This window comes from Lithobates pipiens, unplaced genomic scaffold (assembly GCF_037356315.1).
Source record: "Lithobates pipiens isolate NorthernLeopardFrog02 unplaced genomic scaffold, aLitPip1_a1.2 Scaffold_8, whole genome shotgun sequence".
Taxonomy (NCBI): domain Eukaryota; kingdom Metazoa; phylum Chordata; class Amphibia; order Anura; family Ranidae; genus Lithobates; species Lithobates pipiens.
In genome coordinates, this window is record NW_027507903.1 from 536,844,496 (window position 1) to 536,866,685 (window position 22,190).

The window sequence follows — 22,190 nt, forward strand, 5'->3', positions numbered from 1 at the left end:
TCCAGATTTTCTGGATTTTCGGATAATGTGATGTATTGTAGATGATGATATTTTTAAAGTCTTTGCAATTTTACATTGTGGAACATTGTTCTTAAATTGTTAGATAATTTTCAGACGCAGCTTTTCACAGATTAGTCAACCTCTGCCCATCTTTACTTCTGAGACACTCAGACTCTCTAAGATGCTCTTTTTATACCCAATCATACTGACCAGTAACTGGTTGCAAAATGTTCTTCCAGCTCTTCCTTGTTAGTACCATTTTGCCAGCTTTTTGTTGTCCTGTCCCAACTTTTTGGAGACATGTTGCTGCTATCAATTTCAAAATGACCTTAACTTTTTTCTTAAATTTGTACATATTCTCAGTTTAAACATTTGATATGTTTTTATTTTCTATTGTGAATAAAATATGGGTCTAAGAGGTTTGCAAATCATTGCATTCTGTTTTTATGTCTCAACTTAATTGGAATTGGGATTGTATAGCCCAGCTGGTTCCTTTGTTACTTGTTCAAAAAGTATTTTTTTGTAGTTATTAAATTAACATTTGAACTTCCCTTACAAAATCTGCTAACAGCTCTTGGTATCCAGTATCATAAATCAACTTAGAAAAGCAGCTAGTCTGCTCATGATCACATATATCTACCTGGAGTAGCTGATGATGCATTCCATCTTCGTACAGAGTTTAATTATTTAAAAAGAGGTATGGGAATCAAGTTTGCCCCAGGTGGATGTAGCATCGGTCCACCATCGCCTCTGCACTGAGAACCAAGCATTCAGACACGGCCAATCACTTGGTTCTGACAGCTCCCCGAGCAGAGAGCTGTAGACTGTCAATCAGCAGCTCCCTGCTCCTCTGCTCTGCTCTGTCCCACTGGAGTGCTGGGCTGTGAAGGGGGCAAAGCGGCCAGTTCAGGCTTTCAGCGGCTCACTGAGAGGCTGAGCCGGGTGTCGATCCAGGGACCTGGTGGATCCTATCTTCCATTGTCCGGATGATGCAGGCCCTGGACCAGCTTCTGTGATGTCAGCAGAGAGCAGACTTCAGAAAACGGGTCACAAGATTGCAAAACGAATTTAATTCCTGTGTTCCATAGGAGAAGTACAGCTAAACGAGCTTTGGCTATGCGTCTCCTTTAAATGTTAAATATTCCAGGACTGAAAATTTTGTGATCATGCTTAAAACAGAAGTATGTCCAGAGTCTGTGCTCTCCTGTGACCTAGTGAAATTGTTCAGCTCTTGGACTTAGAGCCATTGGGAGACCAATATTGAATATTTTCTTGAAGGATTAGTTTACCTTTTTTGTATATTTCTAACAAAACCCTGCTTGCATTCCAGCATCCCCAGCTCATTACATACCATTGCTCAGTGTTTTAAAAAGGTGCTCCTTTTCCATCCCATTTATGTAGGCCATGCTCAGCCTTTCTTAAAAAATTCTCAGGTAGCTGGACCTCCTCTGTCCTGCATAAATGACAGGACAAGTCGTTGGTTGGCAGTGACCCCCAGCTGCAGCTCTGGCCTATTCAAACTGCATGCATGCGCCCCTCTAGCAGCAGCAGTTGAGTTCGGATTTATGTCAAAGCCAATGCAAGAGGGGCAAAGAATGCTCTGCACATGCATGCAATTTGAACGAGCCTTAGCACCTGCTGGGGGTGCATTTTTAATTTCCAACCTGTCTTGCATAGAAGGGGTCCAGTTACCAGGGAGTTTTAGCAGAAAAGCTTTGCACAACCTACAGAAATAGACTGGAAGGACTTTTTTTTCTGTTTCAATATTTTTATTGAAGGTTTTTACAAAGAGTAGAAAGATTACAATGAGGATTTTAAACAATACACAATATATATATTCAATATACAATATTTTCACACTATGGAGTGCTTATATATCAACAACAGGAAAAGTTTGTGTTAACAATTAAAGGAAGAACAGAAGGCATGTAGCCCTAAGCCCCGTATTAATTATAGATTACTCCCTATAGAGTGTCATTCTTTGGCCTTTCCAAGGCACTTAACTGTGGGCATATGGGTTATTCTCGAACATTAAGGGTCTAACAATGATATCTTGAAAAGAGGCTACATATATCTTGTCAACTCAATATGGCATATCATTTGCATAAAATCCATTTGGATTGATGCAGTACTGGATCGCCCTCCTTATATGGAAAAGAAGGCTTCCTCCATGAAGGAAAGGGGACGTTCTAGTTCTATTTACTGTTACTGGAACTGCGTATCCATAATATTTCATACACACAAATAAGAGAGCAGAGAGAAGAGCGAGAGAGGGGGGTAGGAAAAAAAAAGGGTGGGGGGGAACCATTTGAAGGCATACTAATCGGGTATAGTCCTGGGATCATTGGTCAAGTATCTGATCTACAGACCCCAGACTTTTTCAAACACTTTTTATTTTGCCATTTAGAATTGCAGAGAGCCTTTAATTTATCATGAGCCAGAAAAGTTTGTGCTTAAGGCGGTCAAATGGGATAGCAGTCGACTTCCAGTTTCTAGCAATGGTGATTTTGGCAGATACAAATATGAAAGGGAGGAGTCTTCTCTGGTTTTTCGAGGCTTCATCTACCTTTTAACCCAACAGGGCCTGTTTAGGAGATTTGGTTAGATTCATTTGAGCAAGGGCATTTTTTTTAAACAATCCGAGCAATGCTATGTAATGAGCTGGGGATGTTGAAATAAATGGTGAGTATGTTGCAAATGTGTCGGAAAGGTGAACTAACCTTTTAAGAGTATAGTAGCTCTGTAAAGTGTGATGCTATCAAGAGATGTGGAAGAAAATTGCTTTATACTATAGTGCAATATTCTCTCATGCAACAGAATGAACAAGGAAACATCTTCTGTTAAGCCCCATACACACTATCAGATTTTCTGCTGATTTTTGTCTTCAGATTTACCAAAAGCATATAATATGAGGTCAACCCTCAGGAGTTTCAATTTGTATGCAATCAGGCAGGCCCTTGAACTACTTGGTTTTGGTAAATCTGAAGACAAAAATCAGCAGAAAATCTGATAGTGTGTATGGGGCTTAAGGCTTCTTTCACACTTTACTTTACAGGCGCTATAACGCTAAAATTTGCGCCTGCAAAGCGCCTTGAAAAAGCCTCTCCTCTCACTACAATGTGAAAGCTCGAGGGATTTCCCACTGGAGGGGTGCACTCGCTGGATGGTAAAAAAAAAGTCCCGCAAGCTGCATCTTTGCAGCGCTGTAGGAGCGGTGTATACACTGCTCCTAAAGCGCCCCTGCCCATTGAAAGTAAAGCAGCGCTTTGCGGGCAGTTTTAACCCTTTTTTGGCTGCTAGCGGGGGTTAAAAGCACCCTGGTAGTGGTCGAAAACCTCCATAAAAACAATGGTAAAACGCTGCTAAAAATAATGGCGCTTTACCGCCAACGCCCCAGTGTGAAAATAGCCTAACCTATTTCTGCACAATAGTACATATTGACTATTTCCCATTTTCTTTTGTGTCCGTAATCCTCTAATATTCATGATTGCAATGTATGTTAATAGTAAAGCTCTGTTGTATATGTTAGTAACAGAGCACAGCAACTCACGCATATGCTTCGAAGTCTCCATTATTCACTGCTTCAATCAGCTGTTCTGTTATCTTAATAATCTCCTGTTTCCGAGCTGGAAAACAAAGTGGTTGGTTAAACTAAACAGAATAGAGCGAGAGAAGTACTGAAGAAAAAAAAAACAGTCAGGGAAAATCTGGAGGAACACATAACGTTAAATGAGATACTAATAGTAAATATAAGTATGGAAGAGATGCTAAACAAAATAATGTTTCAGCCTTCAATTCAACAGATGAAAACATATACAATGACCAGAATGTGGAATTTGGGGTCAATACGTCAAATCAAGATGTAAGCGTCAGAGATGATATTCACCTGTTCATGTAAATATGTATAAATGGAATCGAAATGTTAGAATGGCCATATTTAGACAGAACTAACTCTTTTTAATATTAAAATAGAGATCTGTCCCTCTCCTTCAGGACCGCTTGACCCCTACAACTTTTCTCCAGGACTGTATAGAACTAAAGATTGCCTGTCAGTCTCGGGAAAATCAGAGCTTGTGTGGTGTAGTGAAAATTAGCATATTGCATTATGAAAGGATATTGCAATAATTGCATGGTTAGGTAATCATTTCCCAATACACATGGAAATAAAATAGTAGAAAATATGGTAAAACAAAGGTTTAAAGTTCTAACTGGGTTGAGACTCGGAGATGGCCATTTTGAACGATGTAGCAAACCTTGATGGCAAGTCAGATAACCCCACAGTTTGGGTCAGTAAACTTGTGGGAACAAACCTCCACTCTGCTTAGAAAAAAAGTGAGAACATTGGTGTGAAGATGACACTTTGTCAACTGGTAACTTGGAAAACTATCACAGAAAAAGGAAAGTCACATGTAAACAGAAAATTGAGTAAATAACAATACTATGCAGAATAAGGAATAAAGTGAGAAAACTACAACAGAAGAAGACAGGACACCTGGATAGAGGGAAAAAAATATTGTAAGTTTACTGATATTGTGCTTAGAAGGGAAAAGGTGAGCAACAGTACAGTTGAGCCAGAGCATTGTGCAATGGATGAGAAAGTATATGTCCCAGTGAACAAAAAAGTCAAGAAAGCATGCATGATGAGCATGGTAGATAGAAACGAATAAGTAAAACATATCTGGCTGGAGGAGAAAAGTGGTTGATATATGGAAGAACGTTTTTTTTTATTGAAGATGAGGAGCTGGTGAGAAGATAACCAACCACACTGGTGAGTAAATTATTGAGAGAATAGAGGATTGTAAGAACAAAAATATGGTGAGACGCTAGAGACAATGGTCTTAAAAGTAAGGAGGAGGAGAGTGAGCCCATGTGAGATGCGTTTGTATGCGCTAGTTCTACTTACGCTGTACAAACGGAGAGTTTAGATGGGGCTGGGAGAGCCGATGCTGCGTGTTGGAATACTGCACCCCCTCTGCTTCTGAGCCTCGTCTGACTGTGTTAAATATATCTGTGAATCTAGCAGCTGGGAGGGGGACAAAGAGACGGGAACCAGGTATAGAAATAGAGACAAGAGACAGAAAAGCAGAAACAGAAGAAGTAGGACAAGAGACAGAACAGCAGAGACAGAGTTATAAGGACAAGTGACAGAAAGTCAGGAAAGTTATAAGGATCAGAGAAGCATTAACAGGCATAGCAGAACAAGAGATAGAAAAGCATACAGGTGTAAGAAAGGGGACAAAGAAGGAGCAAAGAGACAGGAAAAATAGAGAAGCAAATGTAAAAAGACAAAAAACATAAGCAAAAGCGAATGTATAAGGATAAGAGTAAAAGGAAGATAGACAGGTATTAAAAAGGTAGAGAGCGTGAGATATAGACACAAAAAGCAAAAAAGTAAAAGTAACCGAGGACAGCAAGAAGAAGTGCAAGGAACAGAAATAAAAAAAAAAGTACAATAACAACAACCAAAGAATGAAAAGCAGGGTACAGCAAGAAGATAAAGAACAGAAGGTGAGGAATAAGCCACAAGATTGTAGCACAATCACAGAAATAAATATAGAAGGAACGATGATATACACAAAGGCAGAAAATGTGATCAAAAGTAGTTATTATGGAAACATCGCGAATCAGCAATAGTGAAACAATAAAAATAAGATGGATGTGGAAGACCAATCGCAATGGAAATTGACAGAAAATCAGAGAAAAAGAAAGAAATTTGGAAATCCAAGAAGAAAGGTAAAGAGGAAGTAGAAGGGCCATGGCAAATATGAAAGAATGGGAAGGGGGGGGGGGGGGGGCAATGGTAAGGAAGCAACCAAGTTAAGGGAAAGAAAGGGGGAAAAAAGAAGACAGATATCAACACAGAAAGAGCAGAGACACAGTAGCAATGTGAGTGACAAACACAAACAACATCTCATTACAAACAGCCAAGGACAATGCCAGTCTCTACCCCCCAGAAAGCATGTAGGGAGCAGAGCCAACCCCAAACCCCCACGCACATATAAACTGTGACAGAAACACAAGGGGCTTCTCAATAATCTAATCTGAATCCACTGCCCATTGCAGCACCAACTGTAATTAAATATATTAGCATCTTGGATTAAAATATTTATATTTTCACTGTATTATTTCATTGTATTAACTTAATACATTTAAACATCATTTAGAAATTACATGTGATTTTTAAAAAAATCTATTAATTAATAAAAACAATTGTAGCATCCAATAATATCCTTATTCTAACAGAGTAGAAGTAAGAAATCGATTTCTTTACTGAACTATCCATGCATATAGGTTTAAGGGATTTCTGTGCCCCACTCCTATTACTTACGCTGTGCAAGAGGTGAATGGGGGAAGGATGGGGAGAGGGGCTGCTGAGCGACCGCTGCTTGAGGTCCCTCAGCTTCCAGGGCCCCCGAACCCCGCCTCACTGAGCTTAAAATGTCTGAGAACTTCAGCACTAGAGAGAACGGGGAGAGAAGAGGAGGTGAAGCCAGAGAAAGAAGGAAAAATAATGATTATGAAGAGAGAATAAGTAGAGCAAGTCATGAGGAGCAAGGATGTTATGAGTTGAACATGCAAAGTTTAAGACCATAGAAAACTGCAAGACAACATGAGTATTATTAAGCTCAAATAAAGAGCACACATACTTAGGACATCCTGTATACCCTCCTGCTGAGTAAAAATGGTTATTCCACTGTAAAATACCCAAGCTTTTCTTTTAAAGTTGCAAGATGGTTGGTTACATTGTCAAACCGAACTATTAAAGTATGCTAAAGCCAAAGCATTTTTTTTTTTTTTTAGTTTTGGATGGTGTGGAGAGGGATAAGAACACTCGTCAGTTTGTATTGCTGTCTGTACCAGTTAACGGTACCCAAATTTTGGGTTGTTCCTAGAAAAGTAATGGGATTACCTCTCATTTCCTGTTTGGCCATGGGACAGGAAGTGAAGGTAAATCTCTGCAATGGGACAGAGAGGGTGAAAAAAAAAACTGAGAGCGGTTACAACCCTCCCATACTCTTTCCAAAACAAAAAATGTTGCTTATAGTTTTACTTTAAAGCTAGATTTATAGGCATCATAAATAGGTGTACAGAAGGGTATCAAACACATTTTTGGGTTCTGTTCCTTTACTGCCATAAGTGGTGTACCATATGGTGCTTTCGTTTGATAATATTGGATGTTCAAAAACTCAGCACAATAGGTGATTTATAGGGTCCTGTTATCAATGGCCTAATGTAGGTAGTTAATGACCAGTAGGGTGCAAAGTAAGATGCCCAAAATTGTATAATAAGAGTACTGACAGTCTAATAAAACTGAAAATTCTTCTCATACAACGTTCTCAAACTGCAAATGCCCACTGTTTTAATCTATGATCAGATTTGTACAGGGCCGTCTTTAAGGCAGGGCAAAAGGGGCAGCTGCCCTGGACCCTGTCATTGTTGTGGGGCCCAAAGCAGCTGCCTCATACTTGCCAACCATTCCAGTTTAAATTCCCTTGTCCCTTGAAGTTTTAGTCCTGTGCTGTGCCTCAATATCTCAGTGTGAAGTGCTGCTACTAATGTTGCCCAGCTCTGCCCTATTGTGTAAAGATGACTCACCTGCAGACCCTGTGTTTACATGTAAATAACCGTAATTCATATGTAAATAGCAGCAACATTCATATGTAAATAGCTGAAGCTGGCGGCATTGATATGTAAATAAAGGTGATATTCATATATATCATGCCCCCTTGCAGTGAGGAGAAGATGTACTGTAACCTATAGCAACCAGTTGCTAGATTACTGTACAGTAATCTCTAGCAACCAATCAACAAGCAGAAATCATGTGCTGTAACCTCTAGCAACTAACTAATCAGTGAGCCTTAATGTGTACTGTAGCCTCTAGCAACCAGTCAGTAAGCAGTAATGATATTCTGTAACCTCTGGCAACCAATCACAATAGCTGCCTGATCTGATACAGTAAACTGATTTTAAGTCTAGCTGCTATTTATTGTATGTCTCAGAGGTGGAGAGCGAAATTGCATGGGGGAGGGGGGCCCCAAGAATTTTTTTGCCCCAGGTCCAATCAATATTATAGACGGCCCCGTATATGTAATATTTTGCTTGCCTAGCCATTATATTCAGGTCTATATCAGGAAGTATTAAAGGAGAAGTACAGCCAAAGCTCGTTTGGCTGTACTTCTCCTGTACATCACAGGAGTGCATTTCGTTCTGCACTCCTGTGACCCATTTTTTTCAGCAGACATTGAAGCCCACTGTCGGCTGATGTCACCGAGCCAGTCTAGGCTCAAGAAGGATTGTGACCATATGGTCGGGACCTGCCATATGCCTGGACCGGCACCTGGCTCAGCCTCTCAGCAATCCAGGGAGAGCCTGAGCTGGCCACTCCCACCCCCTCCACAGTCCAGCACTCCAGTGAATATTGGGGGGGGGGGAGTCTAGAGCAGAGAACTGCTGACTGCCAGATACCAGCTCTCTGCTCAGGGAGCTCTGAGAACCAAGTGATTGGTGGTGTTTGATAATGCGGTTTTCAGCGTTAGAGCCGGTGGGGGACAGATGTAGCATCAGAGAGATGCTGCATCCAGCTAGGTAAGTATAAATCTGAAAAAAACCAAACCCCCATACTTCTCTTCTAACAGTTAAATTAAACAAAAATAAGATTATAAGTGTATTTCATGTCGTTTATGCAGGTTATTTACCTGTAAAAGCCTCCTCTGTATAGACATTAAAAATCCAGGTGTGTGTTTACAGAAGGGTAAATCACAGAGGTGACAGGTATTGCAGGCGTAAACAGAGGGCATAGTTACACTGATACCACCCACAGAGACCTGCCCTAGTACTAACCAACCAAGAAAAAAACATCCTTATGTACGCAGGAATGTGTAGTGTCCTTGTGCCAGGCAGAGGAAAGGTGAAGTGACATTAGCCCTGAGCACTGCCTGTCCACATACATTGGGGAGAGAGGAATTTGTAGTAGCTAGCAGTGACATCACAGTTTCCTTGTGTGTATGGATTTTGATAAATTGGAAGGTTGCAAGCATACAAATGTATACAGTTACAGCTGGGGAGCCTATAGAAAGAATCACTACCCTTATAATAGTTAAAATAGTTATTCCAGTGTGAGGCTTTAAATAACACACAAGTTCCTCTTTCCTTGTCCTTAGTTACTGTAATGGTCAACCGTTTCCATTTGCCAATTATTACTCAGCACTGAAACACAGTTCTCTGCAGTTCAAAGCTGTACACTGATCACAAAAGGACAAATAGACTGTTGAACATGCAAGCCTGTGCCTGATCAATGGGTTAGTTTGTTTGATGATGCTATATTTGAGGTCTGTCTGACTCTGATTTCTGTCTGTTCATGTTCTGGATTACTCAATAGTTGTCCCTGTTAACATAGTGGCTCCGCCAAACTACATTATACATACATTAAATGTTTATCAAGACCTCTAACAGAACTACAGAGTTAATTTTAAATGTACAAAAGTGTAAACAAAGAATATAGATGAGATACAATGAAACACATATAACAATGTGTCAACATTTGTGCATTGCTGATGCCACATGTCAAGATGTTTCCAGTGGTCAGTTGTCAATAGTTCTAGACTGCAATGGGGTCAAGCCAACACACTGTATTCTGCATTTGCCACCCAATATTGCAATACCCAATATTCTACATTGTTTCTGTTAACCCTTTCATGATATTTAAGGCACTTCTGTCTCCCGTACCTATAAAGAGGCCCCCATTAACTTTTAGGCCTTGTTCACACCATACGTGCATACAAACTGATGGAAAAAAACATACAGATTTGACTTGCATAGGCTTGTTCACCATGTGCAGAGATGTACATATTTTTTACATACATCTTTGTAAGGACACAAAGAAAACAATTGTTTTCTATGTGTACCATTCACACCATAACACTGGTATCACGTGTGGATTTTTTCTGCGCAGATACAGTGAGGGGAAAAAGTTTTTGAGCCCCTGCTGATTTTGTATGTTTGCCCACTGACAAAAATTATGAGTTAGGTTTATTTTAACAGTGAGAGACAGAATAACAACAAACATATCCAGAAAAACACATTTCAATAAAGATATAAATTGATTTGCATTTTAATGAGTGAAATAAGTATTTGATCCCCTATCAATCAGCAAGATTTCTGGCTCCCAGGTGTCTTCTATACAGGTAATGAGCTGAGATTAAAAGGGAGTGCTCCTAATATCAGATTGTTACCTGTATAAAAGACCCGTCCACAGAAGTAAGCAATCAGATTCCAATCTCTCCACCATGACCAAGACCAAAGAGCTGTCCAAAGATGCCAGGGACAAGATTGTAGACCTACACAAAGCTGGAATGGGCTACAAGACCATCACCAAGCAGCTTTTTGAGAGGGTGACAACAGTTGGTGTGATTATTCGCAAATGGAAGAAACACAAAATAACTGTCAGTCTCCCTCGGTCTGGGCCTCCATGCACAATCTCACCATATGGAGTTCCAATGATCATGAGAACAGTGGGAAATTAGTCCAGAACTACACGAGGCAGCTGAGACCATAGTCACCAAGAAAACAGTTGGTAGCACACTATGCCGTGAAGGACTGAAATCCTGTAGAGCCTGTAAGGTCCTCTTGCTCAAGAAAGCACATGTACAGGCCCGTCTGAAGCTTGCTAATGAACATCTGAATGATTCAGAGGAGAACTGGGTGAAAGTGTTGTGGTCAGATGAGACCAAAATTTAGCTCTTTGGCATCAACTCAACCCGCTGTGTTTGGAGGAGGAATGCTGCCTATGAACCCAAGAATGCCATACCCACCATCAAACATGGAGGTAATAGGTGGCACTGATAGCAGGCACCGATGGGTGGCAGTGATGGGCACTGATCGGCACTGGTAGTTGACACTGATAGGCAGCACTGCTAGATGGCACTGATGAGGCACTGATTGGCACCACTGGTGGTCATTGATAGGTGGCACTTGTGGGCACTGATAGTTGGCACTGATTGCTGGCATTGTCAGGCAGTACTGGTGGGCACAGAGGCTCTTCCTCTTTGGGACTGATGTCTCTTCAAACAGAAGCAGGCGATTGTCTTTTTTTCTTCTCATGCTGTCAGCTTGAGAAGAGAAAAAAAACGATTACCGATCCTCTGTTTTCATCACGTGATCAGCTGTCATTGGCTGACAGCTGATCATGTGTGTAAGGGGCTGGGATTGCCCCCTTACTCGGATCTGTGATCACCCGAGTCTCATTGACTCGGGTGATAACAGCGAGCCACACGCCCCCTTTAGGGGAGGAAAGGGGAAGACATCAATAGACGGCCTCCTGGCAAAGCATATCTGCTCTGTAGCCATCATTCGGCTATTGCGCGGATCTGAACAGGCTAGAATAACCCTACGATTAAAATTATAGACTGATCATTTCTTTGTCAGTGGGCAAACATACGAAATCAGCAGGGGATCAAATACTTTATCCCTCACTGTATGTAAAATGATGACAGGTTCATTTTTTTTCTGTGCTGAAAACTGCATACATGTTTCAGATTCCTGCACAGAAAAAAAATCTACACATGATACCAATGTTGTGGTGTGAACAGGGCACATAGAGAACAATTTTTTTCTTTGTGCCCTTGCAGAAACAGATGCACAAAAACTCACCTCACTGCACATGGTGTGAGCAAGGATTGTTCAGCAAATAGTTTACACACTAGAAAGGAGCAAATATTGTTTTGCAAAAGCCAACCTAAAAGATAGTAGCAAATAAATGGCCCATTTAGACGCCCGAATAGTACTGTCCTCAGTGCAGAGCCACTGCCAGATGCATTCACTTCTATGAGCAGCCTGTACATAGCTCTAAAGTGGATGCACAATCATCTGGCAGCGGCTCTGCATAGACGACACCACAAATTGGCCATCTGAATGAGCCCTAAAAGTTTAATCAGCCACTACATATTATTTTTGTCTGAACACTCAGGGCAGTCATGAGAAATTAGGCCTGCCCCCACCCTGCGCTAGTTTTAGCAGCGATTTACCATTGTTTTAGCTGCACTTTTTGGGCGCTAGCGGGGCGCTTTTAACCCCCGTTAGTGGCCAAAAGCGCCCACAAAGCCCCGCTGCTGAATGGCTTTGCAGGTGCTTCGGCAACTCTGCCCATTGTTTTCAATGACAGGGGCGGTTTAGGAGTGTTGTATTCACCGCTCCCACACCACCCCAAAGATGCTGCTTGCAGGAATTTTTTTTTCCTGTCCTGCAAGCGCACCGCTCCAGTGTGAAAGCACTCGGGCTTTCACACTGGGGCTGCAGAGAAGGCAGTTTACAGGTACTATTTTTAGCACAAAAAACGCCTTTAAAACACCTCAGTGTGAAAGTTGCCTAACAGGACAGATTATAATTAGCAGACCCACATGAAAAGTTACCTGGGGGGGGGGGGAAGATACATAAATTGTGAGATCAAAGTAATTCAGACACTACCTCTAAGACCCCATTCACACTGTGGCTCTTTAAAGGCACTATAACGCTAAAAATAGCGCCTGCAAAGCGGCCTGAAAGAGCCACTGCTGTCTCTCCAATGTGAAACCCCCGAAGGCTTTCACACTGGAGCGGTGCGCTAGCAGCATGGAAAAAAAGTCCTGCCAGCAGCATCTTTGCAGTGCATTAGGAGTGGTGAATACATCTCTCCTAAAGCGCCCCTGCCCATTGAAATCAATGGGCAGCGCAGCCGAACCGCTGCTGCAGCGGCGCTTTCTAGGCCGCTATCGGGGCTTAAAAGCACCCTGCTAGCGGCCGAATAGCGCCACAAAATTGACGGTAAAGCGCAGCTATTTTTAGCCGTGCTTTACCGCCGACGCACCCACCTCCCCAGTGTGAAAGGGGCCTAACATTAACATTCCACTTAGTACATGTGTGTACAGACACAGCTACTCACCAGCATCTGTAGAGGGGAGGAGCCAGGACATTGATGCAGAAAGGGGTAGAAAGGAGCCCTGTCATTGCATGTTGATAACTGGAGGGGTGTGTCAGGGAGAGCTCTTCCTGCCAATTTCCTATGATCCCTCCTCAGCACTCTGCTCCCCATCTCCTCCATCTGCTGCAGGGATGAGCTCCGTGGAATGTAAGCAGGTCTTCTCCTCCTGCCACTCGATCTCCTAAATGTCTGCAGACTGCAGCTCTACCACTTGTGATGTGAAGAAAATCAGGCATTGGGGGGAGTGGCAGGAGGAGAACATCAGATGAGACCAGCAGGGCCCCCCCCCCCCCCTTTCAGTCCTCATCCTGTGAAACCCTTCATACTTTCGGTCACTGCCACACTTCCTGGTTCCCGGGGCAACGCCAAGCTCACTCCTCACAGGCGCCACAGATTAGAAGCCTCCAGATGCACTTCTGCTGCGATTGGTGGAGGGGGAGCTGGGCGGAAATGTTTCCGCCCACCTCCCCCTGTGAGGAGTGAGCTTGGCGTTACCCCGGCAACCAGGAAGTGTGGCAGAGTGACTGAAGGTCGCTATCAGGCAGCGGGTGGAAATACCTTGGGGGCCCGAGTCACTCAGGACATCCGGGCCCCTTGGGATAACCCGGCCCCTTACATGAGTGTGGGCTGTACCCCCCTGATGGCGGCCCTGTGAACACACTTTTTGAAATACCATAACACTCAGCCTTCTTGATCATCTTGAAACTTCCCAGACAATTACTATTGACTTCACAGAGATTATGCAGAATAAGAAGTGCTGCAACTCCTCTTAAACAGATAAAACATGCATATTCAGTTGACACAAACATACATATTTGTGAAAATATCTTTCAGCAGGGATGTTGAGCCTGTATGCCTGACCACCATTTACCATCTATAGGCAAGCTCAAACCTCTCTACCAGTATATACCCTTTCTCTGTATGTTGGTGGGCAGGCAACTTAAGTTATAACTGTGACACCATTTTGAATCAGCAGTTTGAGTCCTATAGGATGAAACCATAAAAATAAATTTGAGGCAAGTATGATAAACAGAAAACAACATGACAATAGAGACAACCCTAATAAAGTGCAACAAAAAACAACAGATAGATGGAAAGAAAGCAAAGTAAGAGTGTATGAGTTTGTTAGTTAAGAGATTATTTGAAGGTCAGAATTGTTCAAGAATCAGTGTTTAGGAGGGACAAACTATGGAAAATAATATATGGGTGCAATGATGGAGCTGGTATGGATATAGAAGGTGTAGATGGAATAGGACATGTATTGATGTAACCAGATGGTATATTCTTAGAAATAGGTGGTTGCATGAAAAGACTTACTTCATTCAATGGTAGTTGAATCAAAAATGAAAGATGAGGAAGGTTTTATGTGGCTAGAGCTACAATACCTTTCATTTCTTCATCCTCTGGGTTTGTATGTGTACTGTCTGATGACTCCTATATGAGACAAAGAAATTGTAGGAAAAGAAAAGAGAGACAAAGATGGTTACAAGAACTTCCAAAAATATCACATTCACAAATTTAATGTGTTAGAACTAAATACCATTTTAACTCCTGGATTGTAACACAAAGCTAGCCTAATGAACTAGGACTTCTCATCCTTTATTATAAGCCTAAATGTCAGCTCCACTCAAATGGGATGTTTCCATTTTGCAAGCTAACTCACTTGCTGTCTTCTGATAACACTCAAGTGACAAAAGATTTCCCACCAGAAATGTTAGGTCCTTCCAAACAATACTTCCATTAAAACAAATAAAGGCACCAAGCGCCTCTGATTCTCTTTTATTTTTTTATTTTTTTATATCTGTGCAAACCAGCTGAGAGAAATTGAAATTTTAGTCTTCTCACACCCAGTGCTGAGCCCTGCTAATGATTCCAAACAATACAGTTAACTAGTAGGGATGAGCTCCGGCATGTTCGCACACTCCACTTGCAGAGCCCGCCAGGAAGTCGGCGCGGTGAGAGTGTGCAAACACACCGAAGCTCATCCCTATTAACCAGTACTTAGCCCTGCTAGCCATCAAAGAATATTTACATATTTATATGTTTAAAATGGTCTGTTTTCTGACTAGTATTGCAATGTGCTGGTAAATAGTATTAAGTCAAGTAAAATAACAGTGTTTAAATTTTTTATAAATTTATAAAATATTTTTTCCTATAAAAATAACAAACATGTTAAACTTACCTGCTCTGTTGCAGTGGATTTGCACAGAGCAGCCTGGATTCTCCTCTTCTGGGGTCTCTGTTCTGTGATCTGGCCCCTCCCTCCTGTTCAGTGCCCCCACAGCAAGCAGCTTGCTATGGGAGCACCTGAGCTGAGTCACAGCTCCCTGTGTACATTCAGACACAGAGCCTCGACCCGGCCCCACCCCCTCTCTCCCCCGATTGGCTGGCTGACTTTGATTGACAGCAGCAGGAGCCAATGGCACCACTGCTGTGTCTCAGCCAATCAGGAAAAAGAAACTGGGATGGCTGAGACACTCGTGGGCATCGCTGGACAGAGAGGGACCTCAGGTAAGTGTTAGAGGGGCTGCTGCACACAGAAGGCTTTTTATCTTACTGCATAGATTGCAGTAAGATAAAAAATACCTTCTGACTTTAGCACCACTTTAACTCCTGACCTCTAGAGAAATATATACTGTATATACTTTGGATTCTGATTGGTTGCTACATGTAACACCTGCATTATTCATGGTGTTGATTTACTAAAGGCATACAGGCTGTTTACATTCCCTTGGCTTGGTGAATGAGGTGAAGGTCTGCTGACTTCCATCATTCAATTATGTGCAAGCAAAAATACTGTTTTTTTTTTCTTTGCATGTGATTGTGTCTTCTTTGCAAAGTGAACTTTCACCATATTCACTAATCTAAGGAAAATGTCCCTTGCAAAGTGAAACAAATCAACCCTCATTCCTCCCGTTTTTTAACTGGTATGAGCCTCTTTAGATAAACAGTTAATTATAACTGTATCAATACAGTAAAGAGCCAGAACCTAATTGTACTACACAATGGGTACTTAATTCTGGAACTGGTTTAGAAATGAAACAAAATAAAATTGTTTTCAAATTTGTACAGTAAAATTTTACTTTTCCTCTTTGCCCATTAGGAACAAAATATATGTGTCATTTCCATTTGATGTTAAGGAAAAACTCTATAAAATGTAGACCTATGGAAGTGTAGGAACTAACTTTAAGGTATAACTTTCATATGTCTGTGTGGCATCCTTTATTGGCTATACGTTAATAATAAACAGATGCATTGAGACAGTGGGAGCACAGCAGGGAAAGATGATTTTTTTAAAACCCTTACCACCACAATTCTACAGAATTTTGGAACATTTTGGAGTTTATTTTTTCTTTGACATTAACAAGTTAGTTAGGGCAGATTCATACCAGTAGCCACGCTGAATGCACATCTGCAGCTGTGTGCTTGGAGAACCCAGCGCTGATGTGCCGTTCCTAGTGCATCACACTTTTTTTGTTATAACTTTATTGAAATGTGACAATTGACATCTCATCGAGTTCTAGTCACACAGTGATGTTGGGTTGTGGTGGTTTATGCTAAAAAAAGGTACTACATTCAGTACCTTTTTCAGTGCACACCCCCACAGCACAATGGTGTGAACTAACACCATAAGAAACAAGGCAAATAAATACCTTTGTCTTTTGTGAGGACAGTGCTGGGCAAAGCTGTCCAGCACATCGCAAATGGTGTGAATAGGCCCATAAAGTTGGGGAAAATATACTGCAGAATTTTTAAAGTATGCTCATACTTATATTATAAAACATGTTCATGTTTTTAAACATAACGTATTATGATGGTCAGGGTGTAGTTTGTTTTATCTATTTTATAATAATAGTCCTTTCAGAGATGTTTTAATATGTACGTACATCCATAAGCAAGAATTAATTGAAGCAGCTTACTTTACACCTGAGATCCATGTAAACTGTTTTGCCTTTCATATAATTTGTAATTTCACACACCCCTGCCACACTCTATAGCCAATACAATGACTCCACAGTTTCTGGTTTTAGATTCCTATGTCATCTCCCTGCTCACTGGACAAAAAGTAAAAAATGCCAGAGTTCTCATTGAATGCCCAATGAGCAGGCCGCAAAATGAGAAAAGACGAGGCAATCTGTAAAGCTGAGCCTGCAAATGATGGGGAGGGGGACATGGCTAGTGTGGCTAACACGACTAGCTCAGCACAATTACATATCTTTTGGCAGGAAAATAACTTGATATATATATTTATACACACACACACACAGTATCTCACAAAAGTGAGTACACCCCTCACATTTTTGTAACAATTTTATTATATCTTTTCATGTGACAACACTGAAGAAATTACACTTTGCTACAATGTAAAGTAGTGCGTGTACAGCTTGTATAACAGTGTAAATTTGCTGTCCCCTCAAAATAACTCAACACACAGCCAATAATGTCTAAACCACTGGCAACAAAAGTGAGTACACCCCTAAGAGTAAATGTCCAAATTAGGACCAATTAGCCATTTTCCCTGCCCGGTGTCATGTGACTCGTCCAAGACCCTGAAACTGAGCTGCAGCACAGAGGCCAAGACCAAACAGCAGTTTAACAGGACAGGTTTCACTCAGACCAGGCCTCATCATGGTCAGCCAAAGAAGTTGAGTGCACATGCTCAGCGTCATATTCAGAGGTTGAAGGGGTGGGAGGGTTAGCCTGTCAGTGCTCAGACCACACCTCACACACTGCATCAAATTGGTCTGCATGGCTATCATCCCAGGAGGAACCCTCTTCTAAAGATGCACAAGAAGGCCTGCAAACAATTTGCTGAAGACAAGCAGACTAAGGACAATAATTACTAGAACCATGTCCTGTGGTCTGATGAGACCAAGATAAACTTATTTGGTTCAGATGATGTCAAGCATGTGTGGCGGCAACCAAGTGAGGAGTACAAAGCCAAGTGTGTCTTGTCTACAGTTAAGCATGGTGGTGGGACTGTCATGGTCTGGGGCTGCATGAGTGCTGCCGACAATTGGGAGCTACAATTCATTGAGGGAACCGTGAATGCCAACATGTACTGTGACATACTGAAGCAGAGCATGATCCCCTCCCTTCGGAGACTGGGCCGCAGGACAGTATTCCAACATGATAACGACCTCAAACACACCTCCAAGACGACCACGGCCTTGCTAAAGAAGCTAAGGGTAAAGGTGATGGACTGGCCAAGCATGTCTCCAGACCTAAACACTATTGAGCATCTGTGGGACATCCTCATACAGAAGGGGGAGGAGCACAAGGTCTCTAACATCCACCAGCTCCATGATGTCATCATGGAGGAGTGGAAGAGGACTCCAGTGGCAATCTGATAAACTCCATGCCCAAGAGGGTTAAGGCAGTGCTGGAAAATAATGGTGGCGATACAAAATATTGACAATTTGGGCCCAATTTGGACATCTTCACTTAGGGTGTACTCACTTTTGTTAATGGCTGTGTGTTGAGTTATTTTGAGGGAACAGCAAATGTACACTGTTATACAAGCTGTACACTAACTACTTTACATTGTACGAAAGTGTCATTTCTTTAGTGTTGCCACATGAAAAGCTATAATACAATATTTACAAAAATGTGAGGGGTGTACTCGCTTTTGCGAGATAGTGTGTGTGTGTGTGTGTGTGTGTGTGTGTGTGTGTGTGTGTGTGTATATATATATATATATATATATATATATATATATATATATATATATATATATATATTAACAGTAGTATGCGCTGTGTTTTTTGTCATTTTAAGTTGTCTGAGCCATAAGTTAAAATGAATAGATATTATGGGGGAACTACGAAAGAATTGCGCAGAACATGAAGAACCAACGTCAGTTTATGTTCTACTCTGAGAGAGAAACTGGCATGGGTAGACCACATAGACCTGAAACAGGTCTATCTGTTTTGGTAAAGTGGTGCATGCCACTTGCACCAGTTTCCTGTTAATTCCCCTCTCGATGATATAGTTATCAGACATACTTTTGTTCTTTTTTTACCACCAACTGGAACCAAGAATGATACCATAACAGATAAGAGAATAAAAACATAACAGAACTTTGTCAACTGCCACATGGAAGCAGTTGTTAATTGACAACTTTCACTCCTAATGAGGTCATGTCATTGTTTTGATGCCCTAACATATACTGCTGTTTTGCCAATAAATATTCCCCTTTCCCATCAGAAAAAAATCAAAACAAAAATATATGGAAATGCTTGATATACACAACACAATGCCTCTCCAAAAATATCAGATTTATACTTCACATCCACAAATCATTCGGAATTGTTTTTAGCACATCTTGTTTTCTCAGGTAAAGCATCTTTTAATCACTAGAGTCTACCAATCAAACTTTTATCATAACGCAAACAAGACCCTTGCCAGCAATATGTCTGTAGTAAAATATTTGTGTATGCATTATGACAGAATGCACCAACTAGTGGCTATGTTTAGAATTACACCATGTATACTATGGTGAGAATCTCTCACACAGCCCTTCCTCTGGTGCCTCCAGAGTAAAGAGGTGCATGAAACATGACACATGAAGAGAGAGGTAAAGCTATGGCAAATACCTTTATCCCGTCCACCAGGTTATGAATTACTGTGGTTTGAGGCTCCTACAGAGGAAGAAAGAATGAGAAATGGGAAGGAGGAGAGAACAAGAAAAGGTAGGGGATAAGAAGAGGAGTAAGAAGGAATTGGGGTGTCAGGGATGTGGAGAGGTAAAGAAGAGGATCGGAGGAGAGATGACAGGGTAGCAGGACTGAGAAGATGGAGGAGCGGCAGGGCATTTAAAGACTGCTTCACAAATCACAGACCTTGAACTACCCCACAAAAAGATTACAGACTAATCTAAGCCACAGACAGATAACAGACTTTCCGCTCCAAAGACAGACCACAAACTTATCTGAACCACAAACAAATTAAAACATGTATCCCTAAGCCCACAGATAGACCTTCCTGAGACAAACCACAAACATCTGTACTCCAAAAAACACAAAACAAACTTTCCAAAAAATAGACAGGAAGAAGGCAGCACTCCACTTAAAGACAGGGCAGAATATGCCCTTATACCCGCCTTCGCTCCAACAGTTCAGCATCCCACAAAATATCACAGATGAACAAAAAGTGTGGTTCAGTCCGACCCACTTCTCATACCAAGGCAGCTGGTGGAATAGGCCCCTTCGGACTAGTCACTCCAGCGCTGTTCTTAGTGCTGTTCGTCTGAGGCTTGGGAGAGAGACAAAGATGAGACCGATGGTCAGCAAGGAAGCAGAGCTGTGTGGACTGCTGTATGTAACACCATATAATACAGTTTTGAAGCAGTAATGCAGAGGCCAATATTAAAGAGCTTCTCAAGCTAAAAAGTAAAACCAAATGGTAATTTGTAATTCTTTTGTAATGCGTTTCTAAAGTCTGTCCACTTCATTTACTTTAATCTTAGTTTCTATACATTCCAGCCACATTAAGTAGGTATCTCACTTAGCTTCTTGGTGGTGGTGCAGACTTTTTGTCACATGATTCTATGTTGAGCAACATCCCTTTCGGTTAACTACATAGGATGGTGCTAAGAACCAGAGAACATATGACCTGCATATTGGTAGGCTTGAATTCGGGAAACAAAAATAAGGTAGGGTAGCTAACAGCACAAGATGAATGTTTAGCAGGTAGGCTGTGTCGCCAAATTGTCCTTAGATGCTAAATGTTCAGGTTTAACTGAAGTATGTTATGAACTCATGGATAACAATATTCATAAATGAAGAAGTTTGTTAAAATAAGATGTAATCTAAAGAATTGTTCTTTTTGTTTAAGTTTATTCGTTAATTTTATAGAAGACATATTTAAAATTATTGCTGTATGTTAATATTACCTTTCCAACATCCGTTTTCTTGTTCAGCAAACTCTTAGCTGCTGCAGGAGGACCAAGAAATAAAGGATAAGGTCAGAATGCATGAAACTGTCACCACTGATATACTTAATATAATATTGTCAGCTTGGGATTATTTGTAGGAATCTTTTTGATCTATTTCACCCCTGTGAACCATGACCTTGATGAGTCTCATAATGCAAGACCAATATCTCAGGGAGAATAGTCGGAATTCCATTTATTACTAATAAAAATGATGGAGAAATATGTGTTCATGTCAAACAAAATGAGATATGGAAGAAATAGTATATATATTTCCCAGGTAAGAAACTAAGGGCTCGTTTACACTTGCTTCAAAATGTGGCATTGGAAACACTTTTTGAAAGCATTCTGAATGGCAGTCAAAGCATCCTGTTAACATGTTGTGTTTGCTTTGCTTAAAAAATTATACCCCATGTCCCTTTCTTGGTGCTTAAAAGCATCATCAAGGCCTCCATAGAAGTCTACGACAAAGCTCACTTACAGCACCTGCAGCTTTTGAGAGGCTTTTATTTAGCATTAGCTTCACTTTATTTTGTAGGTATTGCAGGTATCAGATTTCCCAGGATGCACTGGTTAGCCAGCAAGCAAACCGGAAACACGCCATCAGCAGTCACATCCAGTTCATGTGTATATATTCTGGAAGTGTCTGGTGCAAACGTCACATCTGGTGTGCAGCTTGTAGCAGCAGGGTCCGGACTGGAGCAGAGCAACTAGCAGATAGCACACATGATGTGTATCATGGAAATGCTATAGCAGAAGGTAAGTGGGGACCAGAGAGAGAAGACTGAGTTCCAGAGGATCAGCATAGCTGGAGGACCGAAGCAGGAGAAACTAGCACATGTCACAGGTGGTGTGCAGCATGGGAGCAATATAGCAGGATGTGAGCAGGGACCAGAGAGAGAAGGATCCGCAAACCAGAGGATCAACAGAGCTGGGGGTTACTACTGAGTGGGTGATCAGCAAAGCTGGGGGTTACTAGTGAGGGATCAGCAGAGCTGGGGGTTACTGCTGAGTGGGGATCAGCAAAGTTGGGGGTTAATATTGAGTGGGGCACCAGCAGAGCTGGGGGTACTACTGGGCCCCTTTAAAACAAATCAAAAATCAACACACACACAGGGCTAAGCTTCAGTAAAGCTTCAAAAAAGCAGACAAGTTTTTTTTACAGTGAGACTCAAGCCAAAAACACATTAAAAAAGCATGTTGAAGCAGTAGGCGCTTTAATGTGTGTTAACGTTGAATCAAGTGCAAATGAGCCCTAAACGTTAAAATAAAAATTATCACAGTGTGCTGTTAAGTGTGCCT

At 41.5% G+C, this 22,190-nt stretch overlaps 1 protein-coding gene across 31 annotated transcripts in view; it reads right to left on the reverse strand.

Annotated features, from left to right (window-relative positions):
- Positions 1–22,190, reverse strand: part of CAMK2B (calcium/calmodulin dependent protein kinase II beta) — a 264,424-nt gene that overhangs the window by 20,736 nt on the left and 221,498 nt on the right. For 6 of the 31 annotated variants that reach the window (XM_077469607.1, XM_077469600.1, XM_077469599.1 and 3 more), the window contains 7 exons: positions 20,850–20,887; positions 20,138–20,209; positions 19,552–19,596; positions 14,341–14,389; positions 6,329–6,457; positions 4,904–5,023; positions 3,551–3,626 (listed from right to left, as the gene is read on the reverse strand). In XM_077469607.1, the coding sequence (XP_077325733.1) occupies positions 3,551–3,626; positions 4,904–5,023; positions 6,329–6,457; positions 14,341–14,389; positions 19,552–19,596; positions 20,138–20,209; positions 20,850–20,887 (529 nt within the window). Of the gene's footprint in view, positions 1–3,550; positions 3,627–4,903; positions 5,024–6,328; positions 6,458–14,340; positions 14,390–19,551; positions 19,597–20,137; positions 20,210–20,849; positions 20,891–22,190 lie in introns of all 31 variants that reach the window. The other 25 variants (XM_077469622.1, XM_077469631.1, XM_077469619.1 and 22 more) reach the window with 11 other exon arrangements.